At 45.4% G+C, this 19,427-nt stretch overlaps 3 protein-coding genes across 3 annotated transcripts; 2 read left to right on the top strand and 1 right to left on the bottom strand.

Moving 5' to 3' along the window:
• Nucleotides 1-1,536: 1,536 nt before the first annotated feature.
• Nucleotides 1,537-3,614, bottom strand: DFL_002460 (uncharacterized protein; the record flags this gene model as incomplete). Its single annotated transcript, XM_067631251.1, has 3 exons — nt 1,537-2,225; nt 2,283-3,044; nt 3,116-3,614. 3 exons carry the CDS (start codon nt 3,612-3,614, stop codon nt 1,537-1,539), a joined length of 1,950 nt encoding a protein of 649 aa, XP_067493815.1.
• Nucleotides 3,615-8,211: 4,597 nt separating this feature from the next.
• Nucleotides 8,212-10,202, top strand: DFL_002459 (uncharacterized protein; the record flags this gene model as incomplete). Its single annotated transcript, XM_067631249.1, has 5 exons — nt 8,212-8,304; nt 8,370-8,433; nt 8,509-9,119; nt 9,185-9,416; nt 9,475-10,202. The coding sequence occupies 5 exons, from the start codon at nt 8,212-8,214 to the stop codon at nt 10,200-10,202; spliced, it is 1,728 nt and encodes a 575-aa protein (XP_067493814.1).
• Nucleotides 10,203-15,231: 5,029 nt separating this feature from the next.
• Nucleotides 15,232-18,761, top strand: DFL_002458 (uncharacterized protein; the record flags this gene model as incomplete). Its single annotated transcript, XM_067631248.1, has 6 exons — nt 15,232-15,257; nt 15,353-15,471; nt 15,642-16,010; nt 16,107-17,922; nt 17,992-18,559; nt 18,633-18,761. 6 exons carry the CDS (start codon nt 15,232-15,234, stop codon nt 18,759-18,761), a joined length of 3,027 nt encoding a protein of 1,008 aa, XP_067493813.1.
• Nucleotides 18,762-19,427: the final 666 nt, after the last annotated feature.

The following is a 19,427-nucleotide window of genomic DNA, read 5'->3' as shown; positions in this document are numbered from 1 at the left end:
AACGACGCGAAACCCAGCCCGCTTTGGTAACGTCGTATTGAAGATGTTAAAGTGGTTTGAGAAATAACCACGTTCTCGAACCCTGAAAAGACGGCATCTCCCATGGCAGTACTTCGTATATCAATACAGACCCTAAATCACGCCAGGAGACAATAACCTCGAGCTGACTATGTAAATGGGTTGTAGCTATATGCAATTCTCCATTCCTTGAACCTGATGCTAGTATCTTAATGGTATTATATTAATTTAACATACTTATTACATACTAGTACTACAAGCGTCAGTATCTGGTGACTTCCGTCTACCTGCTTAGAAGTTTGCCGGGACATATATTACGGAGTAATGGCAAGTTCCATCAGGCATCAATAAGACTTTATATGAATGTACCAAGCATTTAACAATCACAGCTCTAGCTCAGCATGATACTAGTGAACTTCTTGACAAAGCACTTTACTGGTTAAAAACAATGGAACTACCCAGTAGTACTCCCAAGCTTCCCCCAGCGCAGCCCGTGCACACATCGAGGGATGTTTCTCCACCGAAACTATGATCGGCCAAACGACCCCAAAAAGGGCAAAGCCGAGGGGTGGGGATCCACCAGACAAATGGTACACAGCTGCCTTAAACTCGCACGCATCACAAAATCCTACAGATACATTAGTGGGATATATAGCCTGCCGGACGGTTGGATGTACTTCGTAACAAAAAAGAGGTTTGTTCATGCATGGGAATTTACTTCGAGAACTGTTCCCCGTCCTGTTTTTTTCCTTTTGTCATCGAATTTTCCATGAGAAACCCGACCCGTGGGATAAGATTACGGCTGCGAAGAAAAAAATATCTCAAGACATCTTCGATAATATTGTGTCCAGAGTCGATTCCGGGCAGGTTTCAAACTTTAATGTTTTGCTCTTTTTTCTTTTGGACCACGGGCTCGGGAAACACGTGATAGAATTCCGACTGGAGTACGCTAGAACAACAAAATAGTAAGACATGCGTTCTCGCGAAGTCTTTTTATCCCTTTCTGGAGAGTTCACGATGAGAAATGTAGACGTAAATATTCGATTGACGCGATACTATTTGTCAGAGAATCAAAGAACCAAGATACACAGAACTAGCTGTGCATGAAGCTCTAACGGTTTAAAGGATAACAGTATGATACAACACAAAGGAAAGAAGAATTTAAGTTTTGGGGAATCAAAAGCCAAGCGCTTCTTAATTAAGTAGATGGCAAAGAAATACAGTATTGAATTAGGCTGAGCGCTCTCCATAGGATTCGTCGTAGTAAAAGTAATATGGGTGTAAAAATAGAGTAACAGAAGAATGTATAAGGAACACCATAAAGGGAAAACTCCGTCGAATGAAGAACGCCAGTGATCCACCATTAATCCAGCACAAACACTCTCCAATGATAATAGCAAAAGGATATCTAAAAATATGTATTGTTACAAAAGAAATAAAATAAAGATATAAATGTAATATCGGAAGAAAACTTTTGTGACGCCATGATAAAATACCTTTGAGAGCTTGTACGAGATCTCATATCTTCTGTGCGAAGGCAAACGTTAGTCCGAAGCAGGTATTTAGGATCTCACACTCGTGCTTGATAGCCTTATTCTGCCACCATAGATGATCACCACCAGGACCGCTCATGATGGGATTGAACCCTCTGTAAAGTTCCTCGTAGAAATGTCTCCCAACAAGAACCATAACTCTTGCCGCATCAGGATCAGGTCCTTGCCCACGAGCTATATTCTTATGCTTAGGGTTGTACGACGCGGGAAGTGCAATTCTGCTTCTCTTGACATTATCAAATCCTGTCTCTTGTAGAAACCCAAGTACGTCATCTGAAGGCTTTATGGCATAGCTGTCCTCCAACATTTCACGAACAATCCTAGCCTCAAGCCATTCGCGGAGGAGTTCGCCTTGTTTCGTAAGCACCGGGTCAACAATTTGAAGCTCAATCCAACCACCGGGGCGGAGGACGCGGTTACACTCCCGCAGGGTGGGAACCCATTCGGAGAGACGAAGGATGCTAGGGAACGATTTTGTGGAGATCACATCGAAATAGTTGTCTGGGAATGGCAGGGGCGAATTTGACTGTGGAAGAAAGAGTGCGTGATGATTGAGAGGCGCAGACCATTGACAGGGCGGATTGGAAATATCCTGAGATGAGACAGAGTATACTGTGACGTTCGGATACTTGGCGGCGAGGACCCAGCCGTCAGCTGTATATAAATTATTAGCAATTGATTTAGAACAAAAGATATTTCAAGTTAGCTTACCAGCAGAACCATGAAGATGCAATAACCGTCTCCCATCCGTGATATGAGCATCTAAAAGGTATTCATGTGCATCACTTTGAAGGGACTTCCCAAATGTTAACCACTCGGCAGCCACCAAAGCCCAAAGTCTTTGCTCGAACGCAACCTCCTGCAACATGGCGTTATCAGAATCCTGAGCACCGCTGCCCCAGTCTTCACTCAGCCGTTTGAACATAATTTTAAGGCCGGCGTTTTCCATCCTCTGCAGAGCAGCTTGGAAGCTACTCCTTCCATGTGCAGAAGGTGGTGCTTTCTCACTCATACTTCTGCTCGCAGACCTCATTGACGGCGGCGGTTTACTGTCGAATGTTGAGTGGTGCGAGTAGCCAAGGGTATCGTATGAAGGTAAGCCTGCAGTAGTAGGTGTAGCTCCGCTATTAGTCATATGGGCTATTGGCCATTGGTGTTGATGCTGCGTCTGAATCTGGGTCTGGATTGGCTGAGTCTTTGGATGCATACGATCCCTAGTGCTGGGCCTATATTTGTAATTCGTCTCATGTTCTGCTATGTAAAAGGATTGAAGCGAATGATCAATCGTTTCGGTCTGTGATTGATTAGAGTCGCTGCTATCTCCCATTGACGCAATCCTCCCGGACCTTGGTGATGAGGGTGAGATCTCATCAGAGCTGTTGGTCAAGATAGGTCGTAGATTGAAATCCGATGCAATCCTTTGATTTGTAGCAGGAGATTGGCGAGTACGATGTGCGGCTGGGCCTTCTACGGCTGGTAGATAATGGCGTTCTGTTAGCAAAAGCACAGACCTAAAAGATGATATGGAGGCGTGGTTAACTTACCATTTGGGGTTGGAGGTACCGGGACGTTGGGCGGTGGCATAGGAGGTTGCCGCAAAATATCACACTCCGACGAAGGTGGCGTATGTTGGTTATAGATACGCCCATTGTTTATTGGCTTCGGTGGCTGTAAGGAGGTGGTGTCTAGAGCCAGCAAACTAATCTTGGGCTCCGGAGTGGTATTTTCTCCTTCACCCGCCGAGACAGAGCTCTTCTTCTCAGGTGGTGTTGGGGCATCTTTAGATTTGCTTCCAAAGAAACCAAATCGACTTTTGGGTTTTTGTGATACTATGCTTGGAGGTGCCTGCTTTTGGCTCCCTGCACTTGAAGATGTCGTCGACGAAGGCTTCCTACTCGAACTAGGTGTCGGTGACGAAGAGCGCTCACTCGAATTGTTGGTCAAGACAGATCCCTCCCTTTCTGTAGCTTTCCTGTTTTTCCGTTGGCCCACAGTCTCCTTGTCTCGAGGATCGCCATACTCAAAACCAATTGTGCCAAACATTGCGAATTGCGACGGAGTGTTCAAACGTGGAGAAAACTCCTTCGAGAAGCAGATGTAAAGGCTGTGGTTTGTAAAACACCAAAACTCGTTCGTAGAGATACCCTCCCCGTGATATCGACAGAATCCAGCGGGGTTCAATCGAAGCCTGCGTTGTAACGATGTGGATTCCGAGAGTCGGGTCTAATCTCAAGCCCAGAAACTGATATGATATGATATGATAGTAGCCCAAAAACCTGCTTCCAGGAGAGGATTATATCAGAAAATCAAATCCCACACTTGCGAACAAGAGCATAGCTCGGATTTTTCCCTTCCTCTGGCGTGTTCGGAAAATATCAAGACACCTTCTGTGTCTTCTTTGTTTTTGTTTTTTTGGCGCCGTGAGAAAAGAAAGAAGAAAAAAAGAAGAAAAAAGAAAATTTATTGGGGGGACCGTTAACTGCGGATTCTATGTGCGTCCAAGGTGTGATGCCTTTTTTTTACTCTTTTCGAAATTTGGGCTATGACATCGACAGTGCATATGAGGCTTCTGAAGTGTCGTGTGTGTTTGGAGTGCGGTTCGGGGTCTTCACTAAGAAGTTCTCGAAGTGGGCCGCGATCGAAAATGCCAGGCAGCCGACCTGGACGGGAATTCGGGCAGGGACTTAACCGGGCAGACCCTCGAGCGTAGGAAACAACGATGCGACGAGGTTTACAGAAAAGAGGGAAGGAGAGGATAATATGAGCTTGTCGAGCCTCGAAATATATTTCCAAATGCCCTCTATTAAACCTGGAGATCAACTATTGGATTGAAACTAGAGGCAGGTGGGAGAATTCAAAGCTGAAGGAGCGGTTCTAGGTCGGGAGGACGAGATAATTAAACAAGCTGGATCCGCTGGGTCTTAGTTTTTGATAGGATCTAGAGGACTTCGAAGGCCCTGTAAATTAGTGTGCGCAAGGAAAATCGGGCATGCGACGCGGTCCGGTTCAGGTTCAGGTCCTCAGAGTACACAAGCAGCAACTATCGAGGAAGGCCTCTCCGTGAGAAACAGTCCAATGTTCCAATCGCTGCAAAGTGTGCTGAATTCATGAACGAGCTGCAGACCCGCACGATTCGGTGTCAATCGATGGAATCAGGATCGGGCCGGCTTCGAGCTCGGTGAGATTGTGCGATCGTACACAACGTTTCTGTAGGTTACTTAGGACAGTTAGGACAGTCTGGCAGAGCTATCTGTATGTATGTATGTATGTATGTATGTATGTATGTATGTATGTATGTATACTTCTCATGATGTTATTACAAAAAAGTTGTGCCTTTGGCAGTGCAGTGTTTGTATTGCTAGAAGCGGTAGCTGAACTCCTGGGCTCCCTGTTCCGACTGCTTCATGATATATTTTTAACCCACTAGAATGGAAGACTATGAGATTTCGTACTCCTGGCTTCCGCATCTCTCCTACCGATTTCAAGGAATGATCAACCCGCTGTGGAACTATCTAGTTGCGTACGTTGTAGCGGCCGCACAGATGAACTCAGGATATTACACACAAGACACAAGGCTTTCGATTTCGCAGTTAGTGGCGTCGCTTAGCTGACGACTTCGAACAGTTTGTTCCCACAATCAAGAGGCCTACAGTTCATTTCCTGAGCTAAGCATTACAAAATATGGGTACCTAGTGTCGAAGTCCCGATTTTGGAACTCTCGTTGTACCCAGAATACTCGCTCAGTGCTTTATTTCGTTTTCAAAACGTTGCAAGTTTACTTTGAGACGGATACAGAGAAATGCTACTACCGACAGCGCCAGTTCCAGAACTACCCGCAACCGATATGTGATTCTTCCAACATCGTCTGCAAAGCCGGTCGTTCTCGAAGAGTTAGGTCGAAGACGGATCTTCGCTGGCGGGATCATGTGTTGGACGGTAGCACTGAATATCAAACGTCTAGATGCCCTGAACAGGCGAGAGATTCGGGAAGCGTGTTCAAGTAGGTATCTATGGATGGGGACTGGTAGTGCGGCGCAGCAGACACTGGTCATAGCATGGGATGCTGACCTCACTCCATCCATGGCCGGTATATTCTTTGAGATATTTCGAAATCCACAGCTTCCAATGCTTCAAATGGGTTCGAGACGGCATCAATTATGTCAACTCTTTGTTATAGTAAATATTCCGACATTGCCGTGAAACAGAAGCCGTGAGCGGGGTATCTATAAATTATCAATATTAAGATAGACCAAAACGTGGTAGACCCAGTAATATCAGTAATATCGGATGTTTCCCAATATAACTACTGTCTCGTCTATAATCTCGGAAGGATTGTCTCTTTCGAGAGTCTTTGTCTGTCACGCTATCGGCCCTCCGACTTGTTTGAGGCAGGAGGCTATAATCTGAGGCTTACATGGACCAAAACAGCATGGAAATGAAGATGTCTTGGTCCCCTTAAACGAGATATTCTAGGGTATGTTCATGGATCGTATGCATTAGAATCCCAGGGCGGGATTTGATGTAAGGGCATTCCCTGAAGTTTAAGTTTCCCGTGTTGATATTCAAGCTGGCCAGGAGAACAGTTTCCCGTAACCTTGCCCAGACCGAGGCTGTGACCGAGGTATTAGGAGCTGCATACCACGCAAACAAGTCAAAACGAAAAATTGCAAAACCTCATCTAAGTTAACTAGTTAGAATTAGAGTTATAATCATACAGAAACAACCCCAAATCTGCATAAAACAATCGATATCGATATTGCCAAAGGTTAACTGCTGTCGGTCGGAGTTTTTTTTGGCATTGCTTGCAGGATTTTCACGAGCTGTTGTGTTCTGGGCCTGGGTCTCGGTTTTGCCGTCGTGCTTCCGCTCCAGTAATGGGACATCATGATTGATTCCTGGAAAGAAGACCCTTAACCCTTGCATCGAACATTGGTAATGCTTCCTCCCCACTGGCGTCTCCTACGATCTATGAAGGGGCAAGCAAGCATATGTTTCCCGCCCTTTGTTTTATCCCAGATCAAACCGTCTGAAGGCCTAGGAAGCAAGGGCGTTGTTCGCATGGTCGCGCCACCCAACTTCACCGTACGAAGTGGTCAGAACGAAAGTTAATTGGAAAATTCACTGATTATGATCCGAGAATCGGGTAGTTTCTTGACGGGTGTCGGCGGTTTCACATATCATTTTTTTGTGAGTCCAGTGAGGAGCCTAGCGATAGCTTCAACTTATCTTGCTTATCGCTCCATCCCAGATGCATGTAGCGGCATTGACAACGATAGAGGCGAGTACCTAAGGCCTATATATTTTCGTATCAAAAATACCAAGCCTGATAATCCGCCTCTTATTATCAATGAAGCTTATACGACTCGTCGATAAATTTGGGGGGGGGGGAATATGGGGGGTCTATCGCTGTCAAATTGGTTGTGTTCATTCAGTGCAGGGTTACGGCGGATACCGCGAGAAGGCAGTTGCCCGAGTGTTATGCAGTTTATGCAATGCAGGCTGCTGCATGGCGAAAGTTGATCATGATAACTTGGGACTGATGATAAGATTTCCAAGATACTTGTCTCACAAATTTCTTTGGATGCGGTCCGGAATTGCCTCCATCGAGGTACTGGACTCAGGCATGGACTTTGAACAACATTTTTACAATATCCCTTGACGTCTACCGCTTCTCTCCCTGGTTAGAAGTATCCCTTGCTTCCCAGGAACAGGAACATGCCTTTTGATAGCCAAAATATGGTTAGTAGCTGAACTATTGCGTTCATATCGCGCGAGTTTATCAAATGGTTGGTGGAAAAAGCATTAAACAAGTCAAGCTTCCTGCTTCATCTCGGTTTGGATCTTTCGGCCATTGCCTATCCGGCATGTATATGAGCTGGAAGCAGTTGTATTTCTGATACCGAAGCTGTCCGACAGGGCTGGGTAGGCTCCGATCGAGACTAAGAAGACGTGGGTAATGTTCGGCGGGCTGGCATTGTGGGGTCCAAGTGGGTCCCCATTGAAGGACAAGACTCTGGGCACAGGCAACCGGTCGCGTGGGGCAGACAGCGAACAAATTGGAGGCATTCAAAAAAAAAAGTGTATCTCTGGGCACTGAAGTTTCTTTTTGTCTGGATACTAGAACTCCTTTTTTTTTTTTTTCCCCGAGTTCACATACGCGAGCCGAAGGAGACATCTTCCCCTCCATGCACAGGAACGAGACTCTGTGCGCAAAAGAAAAAAATTTTGGCGTCTGAATTTGAGAAAGAAAGCCCAGAGGAGGTTTCAACTCGGCCTTGCGCAGGTTTCCCGCTTGAAAGGCGATCGTAATTTTGCTGTCCCAATTGCCTTGTTGAGCCAGTCGACTGAGACCCGCAACATGGCCCCAGGCTTTGGGACGACCGCCCTTCGGTGTCCTTTACAAAAAGCTCTCCATCTCCCGCCTGGTAGTCTGGTTTCTTCCGAAGGCAAAGCATTCGATCTCACGACCATTATCCATTATTGTCGTTGAATTTATTCATTCTGCAATTTGCTTTCGTTCGTCTTTCGTCGTCGATATCGATAAATATATCATATACTAGTACTAACAGCCTAACTTCTCAAATTGGCTCGCTAAATAATACGACGCCTCAACGCAGATCTAGAGTCGACATAGACAGACATGGACGCCATTAGGAGATGGGTAGAGACTGTCGACAATGCCGTCGCCGCTACGGCTTTTGGACATTATTTCCGCCTGGAAGGCTCCACTCACGTATGGAATGATATTCGTGTTCGCATTTCAGGCGCTATCAGCAACTAATGTTTATGCTTATGTAGCCAAAAGCCCGAACGGGTGCCCGATTTCTGAATGAAATTCGTGCCGGAATTACTATCTTCTTCAGTGCGTATTAGTTGCACATCATCACGCATGACATTCGAGGATATTTGGACATCGAATCTGACTAGTTCCTAATAGCTATGGCATATATCATCTCCGTAAATGCTACCATTATCACACAATCTGGAGGCACCTGCGAATGCGAAGGCACTGAAGAGGACCCTTATTGCGAAAACGTCCCTGAATACAACCAATGCCTTGTCGTCCTCCAGCGCGACTTGATCACCGCTACTGCAGCGATCTCTGCCCTTTCGAGTTTTGCCATGGGTCTTCTCGCAAACTTGCCAATTGCTTTGGCTCCTGGAATGGGTATTAATGCTTATTTCACCTACCAAGTCGTCGGCTTCCATGGATCGGGTCCCGTTAGCTATCGTATGGCCATGACTGCAGTCTTCATTGAAGGATTGATTTTCATTGCCCTTTCAGTCTTTGGTCTCCGTCAGTGGCTCGCTCGAGTTATTCCAAATTCGATCAAAATCGCCTGTGGTGCTGGTATCGGTCTATATCTCTGCTTCATCGGTCTTACCAACTCTGCGGGTATCGGTGTTATTAATGGTTCTCAGGCGACTCCCGTTGAATTGGGTGGCTGTATTGATGACTTCAGGAATACCTTTGGGGAATGTACCAGCCACAAACTTGGCAATCCGACTGTGTGGATTGGTTTCATGTTGGGATGTCTTCTCACCGCTGTAAGTTATCGAACTTTGAAGTCCGGCGTTTTTGGGTGCCCCGAGCTGACATTCCCTTCAAATAGCTTTTGATGATGTATAAGGTCAAGAGCGCTATGATCATTGGCATTCTTCTCGTCTCAATCTTTTCTTGGCCACGAGGCACAAACTTCACCTTCTTCCCACACGACCCAGCCGGCACTGGCGATCTGAAATTCGACTTCTTCAAGAAAGTTGTTACCTTCCACCCCATCCAAACCATTCTCGTGCCTCAAGACTGGAGTCTCACTGGCGCTGATGCTGGTCAATTCGCTTTGGGTATGCATATATAACCCCCTCTTCAATGGTAGAACAAACTTTGTCTAACACGATGCAGCTTTGTTCACTTTCCTCTACGTTGATATCCTCGATGTCACTGGTACCCTCTACTCCATGGTCCGCTTCTGCGGTGTTGTCGACCCAGAAACTGGTGACTTCGAACGCCAAACTATCGCATATACTACGGATGCCACCATGATTACCATCGGGTCCCTTTTGGGGACTTCTCCAGTCACTGCCTTCATCGAATCTGGCGCTGGTATCGCCCAGGGTGCAAAGACCGGTCTCGCCGCCATGTCTGCTGGTATATGCTTCTTCATCGCTATTTTCTTTGCCCCAATCTTCGCTAGCATTCCACCATGGGCCACTGGAGGTGCTCTCATGCTCGTCGGTTGTATGATGATGAAGGCTGTCATGGGCATTAACTGGAACTACGCCGGTGATGCAATTCCTGCTTTTGCTACACTCGTCTTCATGCCATTCTCCTATTCTATCGCCTATGGTCTTATCGCTGGCCTCCTTTGCTATACCGTCCTCAACGGCTCCGCCTTCATTATCAAGATGGCCACCGGAATTTCACCTGCCGACGAGGACCTCAAGGAGTACTGGACCTACAAGCTCCCAGAAAACGCTGCGACGCCATGGTTCATCCGAGCTCTTCGCGGGGAGAAGAGATTCTGGGTTACACCCGGCAAGGATCAGATTATGGAGCTCAACTCTGTCGCTTCTGGCAAGGGAGATTTCGAGGGCCGCGATAGCGGACATCGATCGCAGCCAAGCCAGTAGATCCACATTTAGCTGTAGCTAGCTGTGCTTTACATTTATAACATTTTTATTTCGAAATTTTTTCTCTTATATTTTTTTTTCTCCCTTTCGAATGGGGTATCTTGGTTAGCTTTTGCGGGATTTTGGTAGCCCTGGTTAGGTTTCTCAACGAATTTCCTTTGTCTATATTTTTTTGTTCTTTTCAATATGTATCCTAATTATTTTTTTTATCCTATCCCGGGTTCATATACATTGTACCTAAAATCATGACCATCATCCTTGACTATATCATCTATCCTGTACCCCTTGCGATCCACCTTTTCGTTTTGGTGACATATCTTATACATGTCGGGTTTCTATAGCGTCTGTTGATTCTGTGCATATCTTCACGGACATAAATTACCTGTTACAAGCAGCGTCACGAACGAATACAGGCGCATTGAATATATCTTGAATCCATACAAATAGATGAAAAGACTAGGCTATTCAATAGATGAAAGTGATTAACCTGAAACCATGACTGATAGACATCGCCTTGCGAGGCCGTTAGATCGGCTGTTAGATAATAACGCCCTGTCGCGATATATACAACTATCCGAGTCGACGGCCTTTAACTAGGATGTCATTAACCGTTTTCAACTCACATTTTGATAAGTATCCATTGATAACTCAAAAACGAGTAGGTTATGAACTTTTCAAAAAAGCTATTACTTTACTTAAAATAAGAAACATTAATAGATGAAGGTTTTTTTTTAAAAATTACAAATCCTAAATATTAATTATATGAATAAAGGCCTTTCAGACACATTAAAGTCGCTTCTCCTAATACGGACCCAGTTCCTAGACCTTTAGTTGAAGATCAAATATAAAAGATTCAAACTGAGTAATAGGATTTAGTGAAGGTAGGGTCTCTACAGTTATAAATTATAGTCAGGATTTTCTTTCCAACAATTAACTAACAAAGCGCTATATTGTCTATCACCGACGATTCTACCGAATTTACATGTACATGAACTTTACGAGCCAATACGTGCCAGTGATTGTCCCTGGATAACCAGGTTTACTTCGGCATCGACGTTGTGGCTAGCCCGCTGTCATAATCGCGCATGTCAAACATTCCTTTCAGCCACTTTTAGGAATCCAATCGCTTTACAACTCTAAAAGAAAAAAAATTTTCGTACCTGCATATATGTATCAACTAGCATAGCTCCTAGTCTAGTTGTAACGTCGTTTTTACCCCTTCCAGAGCTCCCTACCAAACATCGATAGACAAGCACACAAGGCAGGCACAAGCATTGCACAACGTGTAGTACTATTTTGCAGCGCAACAAAGCTCATATCACAGTATAATGTAGGATCGACGAACCGTCTTGCGGAATTCATCACAATCCCACAAAATCAAGTTGGACGGCGGATCGTACCTCCAACGAACCCTTAAGTCGATGGCCACAACGATGTGCACCGCCCTTGGACTAAAATCTGCACAAGCTTTTGTAATTACATTGTTGTCCCGCCTCTATAAACAGCCTCAACAATACCCTTGGGGAATTATTCTTGTCCACAACCCTTTTGAAATCATCCCTCGCCGTCTAACATTGAATATACTAGGGGTAAACCGTCATATAGAAACCAGATAACTCGTCGGCCGATAATATATATGACGGCATTAAGTCTCGGAAATAAATATGATTCTGCTATTCTAGGAATCTAAGGGTTGGACCGACCTAGAACCCGAGTTTCCAATATCCAGTACAAGAGGTCTGTCTAAAACTAATGGACCTTCCGTTCCTGCCCACGTTTCCGGGTTTTTTTATGTGTTGGCTTCCTGCTTCGGCATCACGCTTCGCGCGTCTTTGCAGTAAGTTTGGTCCACGTGCAACAAATAAGGCCACTGGAGATACCTACATGCATTGATCCTAAAAATACAGGGATGAAACGCTGTATCTAAAGCAGGCAATGGGTGTTTGCACAGTATTCAGTTTTAAACGCTTTGAATGTCGGAATTATCTTGAAAATTCATCTATAGTCACCTCGGAGAGCGATTTAGCCCTGGTGGTCTACAAACACGAGGAGCATGATTGCAAGATTACCTCCCACAGTGGGCCGGAAGCTCGTGGGGGACAAAGTGGATTTGAAAGTAGTTCAGGTCGGCAACCCTTGGAAGTGAATACCGCGTAGACCACGAACGACGGGAAACGCACAAGCGAAATGTATGACAAGTACTTGTGATGGGTATGATACACCAACATGGGTAAACCATTTGCATGATATCAAGAGGGTGTACGAAGAGCACGAGAGTGAAAAGGGGGGAGCAGAGCCATGGGTAAGGTTAGAAACTATAGAGATGTAAATATTGGTTCTTTTGGTAAAGGTAAGCGCTTATGCTTTCCGCTTGGTCACTCTAGAGCGAGCGACGTTTTAGAAGAGTTATTAATGTACGGTATATGGTTGCACCTTGTTGTAGTTGCACGTCGCCTGTGTTGGGATGTTGGTTCTAGCTGTCATGACCTCGAACTACACACCAATAGCAAATGCATTAGAGGACTAAGACAATATGATGTGGGGACGTCACTCATGTAGGGGAAATGACTTTTAATTAGTAAGAAGCATGCTTACGACTTAAACATGGTTGAGAATTCTATGGGGTTTACGTACGGCTCAAGGGACAGCTTAGAGCTTGACAAGGTTGGAGATATAGATATTATAGCTGTCAATAGGATGCCGGACGTACGCGCGCTGTGCCACCACGAATTGATAAAAAGACGGGACCGCGGTCCAATGTTTCTACTGAAGAGGACAAGTTGTTAACCAACCAGTTATTGAATCCCAATGTCCCTCTGCCGTGGTTACTTATCCAAATATTGGACTACCTATAGTTATGCCATTTCAATTGCCCAATACTATTAACCATACCAATGTCCTTAATAATTATATAAAAATTTCTTGATTCAGCTTATTCGGCGATTAGGTTGGACTGGTGGTATGTTTATGATGTCTCGCCTCTATTAGGTGATCAATCTAATTAGTTCCACAAAGAACCCCAGTTGCAGGCATCAAGGGCCAAATGTTGAACAGAGCTTCAATGTCCCTTTTAAGCTTGCAAGCTAACCGGTTGGTTACTGAACGGTTTACATGTCAGTACATACACGCATACATACAGTACAGTACAGTTAGTCTCGATGCTAAGCAACAGTGCCCGGGGTCACGATCATCGATACATAGCGCTTAAGTTAAAATTAAAGATCGATTCGGATTGCGGTGCACGTGCACGGTGCACCGATGTCTGAAAGCTGCCTATGCCCGCATTCCCGCGATTATCGATATCTACCTCGGCATCGATAGACAATTGCAATATCTAGCTATACACTGTTTATATCGCTACAGCTATAGTATAGATGCCAATTCTTAATACGAAATCCACCAAGTGTAAAAATTTTTATATTATGAGTTCCACGCAGGTCTGTCGAATATTCTACGATGCCATACATGGAATGAATGCGTACCTATTTAAAGTAGCTTGAGGCATTGATGAAATATAGATAAATAGTGTTGATCGTTCGGCCATTAGAGTTGGTATCTTGTGAATTAGTAATTATGGTAATTTCCAAATTGGGAACAGGCGCATGAAGCCTCACCGACACCGTGATATTTATCGACGATCTCAGGACCTCATGTTAACACATTTTAAATTTCCAGCGCAATATGGTCATGACTCGGACATGCTAGTTATAGATCTGGGTTGTATACATAGAAACGATTTGCGGATTGCCTTTTTATTATTTTTCTCGGGAATGACTGTAAAATCACGGCACTTCGTACTTTAGTTTTGAGAATAGATGCGGTCTTGACACGGAACTGGTCCATTTCATCAAGTCTACCAACTCGTCAGGACTTGTTCTCAAAAGAAAATTTGCGACAGTGCATGCGCCACTCCAACATTATAACTTCTCCCTGCACTGTGGGATTAAACGATGCAACGTATGTGCATATGTCGCCTGGCTAATTCAAAATATTCGAATTCAGAATTATCAATTCGTATCACATTTATTAATGCCAATGCCATTCTCATATCTTAGGCTTCGGTTGCCTTCCATTTGGCTAGATCCCTTACTAGATCGATGTCCCGCTTAAGCTTATTCTCGTAACGAAAGGTTGCATCGTCTCCACTTTGGGAGAACCTCATGCGATATAAACGGACGGCAACAAAGTGCAGGTAAAAAAAAGTGAGGGCTCGTGGGCTGCCTTCACGCTGCCTCTTCAAAAGAGATCCTTCAGCTGCGCTGGATTCTTTTTTGAAGTCCAGATTTTTTTTTCTCAAATACCTTAAACAAGGCCCAACTGTAACTATGTATGTCGACTACCGATTCTATGTACGCATTTCACGCGGTGTTTCTTCCAGTCGCAAAAATAGGTTGAATCGAAACCGCCCCCCATAAATCCGCATCCACTAAAAGACACCGAGCAGGCTCCTCGACTAGACTCTGTCTCACTGTCTTGTGATATATTCCCAAATTCCTTCGCTTGGGAACGTCATTTGTAACCCCATAAAACAACCTTTTTTCCTTCGTGGGAAATCTTTTTCTTGTTCTGACCTTCCCAATATTGCGGGTGAAACTCACTTTACCGACCGATCCAGGCATTCCTTTCGCATGGGGATTCTGCAAGCATTCAACTAATCGCAACCTCACCCAAAGCCTGACTAACTAGTCCTCCAACGGAGAGATCACGAAGGAAACGTATCCCAAACGCTGGCCTAACGCTCGAAACCCGTTCAAATCATATACTTGCGGAGTATAAGCATTCTCCAAGGGCTTCCATCTAGGTGTTTTTTTTCTTTCAAGCGACAGTGCTTCCCATTTTCCCTTTCGATTTTTCCGAATCGCAAGAGGTGATCTTGTGCCCGTTGAGAGAACCAACAGTGACGTTCTCGTCGTCGTCGCCACCCCGATATCATAGTGCTTTGGGGGGTCGGAATCCCAAGTTCGCAGGCAGCCCTACCGGATGAATATTCCCCCATCGATCGGATCGTCCAGTCTAATCGTCGGAAATCATGGACGAGAACGATCGACTTTCGTGGTAAGAACTGTTTCCCCGGAAGCCGTCCGGGCGTTAACGCGCACGCGCGTACACGGGGAAAGGGGATAATTTCTGACTCTGATAATTGAAACTAGGGACATCGGGGCGGTATTCATGATGGGTTTCAGTGGGACGGCCGTGACCCCGCAGGTTAAACAATTGATTGAGGAGAACCATATCGGGACGATCATGTTGTCCGGGAAGAACTTCAAATGTTAGTTGTCTCTTTTAAGCCGTAGATATCGCGGGGTTCCCCTATATCACACCTTCCACCCCACATCCCCGTCATCACACTCGCCGTTTCTTGCGCAATGTACGAGAGGGGTATAACATCGCTAATAACTCTTCCACTCAAAAAATTATTTTTTTTTAAAAAAAAAACAGCAGCCGAACAAGCCACAAAGCTCATTTTAGAACTCCAAACCATCGCGCGCAACGCTAACCACCAGCACCCGTTACTTATTGCGATTGATCAGGAGAATGGGGGGCTTAATAATCTGTGTGATACGCTGCACATACGGCAGTTCCCTGGTGCTATGGGGATGGCCGCGACGGGATCGCCCGAATTGTGTAGGGAGGTCGCGAAAGCTACAGCACTTGAAGTCTCGTCAGTGGGGGTGAATTGGGTATTGGGACCGGTGCTGGATGTGCTCAATCCGAATGCGCGCACGCAACCGTTGGGAGTGAGGACCATGGGACATGAACCAGAGGAGGTATCTGAAATGGGGGTGGCGTTTATGAGGGGATTACAAGGTATGATAGATCTTAGAAACTTTGAATTCGTGAGAAGGGGAGAGCAAAAAGAGGTGCTGGGGTCTGGATGCGGTTTTGGCTAACTCGGTCTTGTAGATGGTGGCGTGGCGGCTTGCGCGAAGCATTTCCCTTCATACGGCAATATCGAATTTCAGGGTTCCCCACTAGACGTCCCAATACTCTCCGATACTATCGAGCAGCTTAAGCTGCACGGCTTAATACCGTTCAGAAAGGCAGTGGCGGCTGACATTGATGCCGTCATGGTCGGCGGCTGCTCGATGCCATCTTTGGGAACAAAAGTCATGCATGCGTGCCTCTCAGATACCGTTATCAACAAGCTTCTGCGCGAAGAGATGGGTTTCAAGGGGGTGGTGGTGAGCGAGTGCTTGGAAATGGAAGCTCTACACGAGAATATCGGCGTAGGGCAGGCGACAGTGATGGCATTGGACGCGGGGTGCGACCAAATTATCGTGTGCAGGTCATTTACTCTTCAGCAGGAAGCTATCCAAGGGCTCCAAATAGCTGTAGACAGCACGATTATATCAAGAGAAATGGTCGCAGAAGCTGCCGCACGAGTCTCGGTTATGAAGCAGAAGCGTACATCCTGGCAGCAAGCTCTGAACCCGCCTGGGGTTGACTACTTATCAATTTTGGAGCCGTCACATAAAGAACTGTCAGTGAGGGCGTACGAGGCATCTATTACGATAGTGCGAGACGAGAACCGATTGTTACCATTGCCGACAAGACCTAAAGAGGGGCACGATATTCTCCTGCTAACGCCACTCGTCAAACCGTTGCCCGCTTCGCTTTTGGCTCAAGCGGAAGAACTCAATGCAGCTCTCAAGTTGGAATCGAGCCGAAGCGATAGTTCTCCGACACCGACTACAGGGACTTCGTCAGTGGCATCCCGGCCGGATCACAAGTCACTTCTCTCCTCATTTCTCTCGGATAAGGACCGTGTTCTAATGACCGGTGAGGTTGTATTCCGCGAGCTGGGGCGTTCTATTGGCCGAAGTTCTGGTGCGAGAATTCTTCATAGTTCGTATACAGCGAGCGGTATCCGTCCTGTTCACGAGAACCTCATTGAAGCGGCTTCCATGATTATTGTTGTCACCGCAGATGCAAATCAGAACCGATATCAGTACGGGTTCACCAAACATATATCGGCAATCACCAAAATTCCTACAGATCGTTTCCCCAAAGGAAAGCAAGTACTTGTTATTGCAGTATCCTCGCCGTACGACTTCTGGCTTGACAAGTCGATTGGAACTTATGTTTGCACATACGACTTTACAGAAACCGCAATCGATGCACTGGTGAAAGTTATATTCGGGAAGAAAAATGCCAAAGGCCTCCTCCCCGGGACCATATTCAAGAGGCGGCGGCAGCAGCAACAGCCGAAACAGCAGTGGCTAGTCGAGCATTGGAAGAAAACTCGAGACCTCGAATCTCTTAAACAGCTCATAGAGGCGGTCCGTCGTGGAAGTTCAGAAACACCATCTCTTTACATAGATCTAGCCACGCTTCCCGCGGCTGCCTATCTTACCGAAGACATAATCATGAACGATGGCTCTGTCATTCTCGAACAGCAAAACTTTGTTGTCCGGAACTCCTCTACGCGTGCGCTCTATGGATTTTGCTCAACATACTATAACCCTCGGAGCGGGGTTGGCAGTATCGGGATCATTGTGGTTGATCCTGCCCGCCGTAAATTATCAATAGGCAATTCCTTGCATGCATCTGCCCTAAGGTATCTACGACAAAAGAAAGGTATCAAGCGCGTCTCTATCGGATCGCGATTTCCTGCCGCATATCTCGGAATGCCTGCTTCCCTAAATCCGAATATAACGATGGTAAATCTGACCGAAGGAATGGATGCCACCAAATCCTTCAAAACGTGGTTCCGCAATCTGTAAGCCTTCCGATCCGTCCTATGACATCTTAATAATTTTAGCAGCAACTAATTCCTTAAATTTTATAGTGGATGGCCTGAAACCTCATCATCTCGTGTCTATCGTCTTCTTCTCTCCAACCTCTCCGAATGGAAGCCTCCAACTACAATTAGCAAACAGCTTTCCGAAAGTGCCATATCTTTCGAACTCATCTCGGACGCCAAAACCACCGCCGCACCCTTACTCTACGAACAAACCATGGAATTCGTCCGCTCTAATGACAATGGTCGTTATATAGACCCATATCGTATAGCTGGTGATGACCTTCAAATTAGCCAAGCTCGTATCCTAATCGCTACAAATACCCAAAAGCAATTCTTGGGAACGGTCATACTAGTTTGGGGATCAAGCGACCTCGGAAAGCTCGAGAAGTTTACACCATTGATTAGACCGAATATGCTTGCCTCTGCCGCCGGTAATGTTGGGATCGAATCCGACAAGGGGCCACGAAATGTCTGCGGAATTATATACCCGGTTCTTGCGCCAACACCCTTGAGAAGATTGGTGCTTGAAGGTCTGGTAGCGATATCCACGAAACATTTCCAGATGCCGCAGCAACAGGGGATGGCAGGCTTCGGTAAAGTTATTTTGGATTGTGTAAGTTCCTTTTCTCTATTATCAGCCCATACGAAGTTGGACCAATATCTAACACACGTGGCTCTCTCTTTAGCTCGATAATCCCGAAGACGCACAAGCTATAATTACCAATGGAAATGGCGCCCAAGGTGCCGGTGGCTGGCAGGTTTGGCATACATTCGAGGAGGTGGAATGCTCACTATTGGAGTTGAGATCGTCGTAGAGGAATCTTGAAGATATATATATATATCGAATGTTACACTGTTTTTTTCTGGAGTTTTGAATCTTCAATTCAGCCGGGGCCTAGCTACAAGTTGGGGGGTTGAGTCTAGTTTTTCCCTTTATACATCTATTGCAATATTGACCTATAACAGGATTTTCTTTTTTTTCTTTCTTTTTTTTTTCTGGAAAATCTAGCCATGGGAGAAACTTTTTTCAGGTGTTTTCTTAAGGAGTTTATCGGGGGAGCATTGATGTATTACAAACAACTCTTGCATGTCTTTTTTATACTTAACTTTTCTACCATCCCCTGGTTTTTTGGAAGGGAGAGAGGAAGAAGATATTATTTTCTATTCGTTCGTTTTTATGGAATATTATCAAGTCAAGTTGGGCCTTTACTTTCGCTACGCATATATTGGAGCGATCAATATCATTCTTGGTGATAGGCATCAGGATATTTATCTAATGTCAAAATCGATCTAGATGGTATAATTTATATATGATCGAGGGAAAAATTGCATGTTGGAAGCAAATCAATCAATCTTGCAATTCTCCAAAAAAGAGAGGCCAAAATTGAAATACTATTGCCACCACTATCGCGAAAAAACGTGACCCATGAATGAGTTTTGAGGTTATGGGCAAGCCTTTCCCCTCGGAAGAGGGAAAAAAA

This window comes from Arthrobotrys flagrans (assembly GCF_004000055.1).
Source record: "Arthrobotrys flagrans strain CBS H-5679 chromosome Unknown unitig_3, whole genome shotgun sequence".
NCBI classification, from domain to species: domain Eukaryota; kingdom Fungi; phylum Ascomycota; class Orbiliomycetes; order Orbiliales; family Orbiliaceae; genus Arthrobotrys; species Arthrobotrys flagrans.
This window is presented reverse-complemented; position numbering and strand designations above follow the sequence as displayed.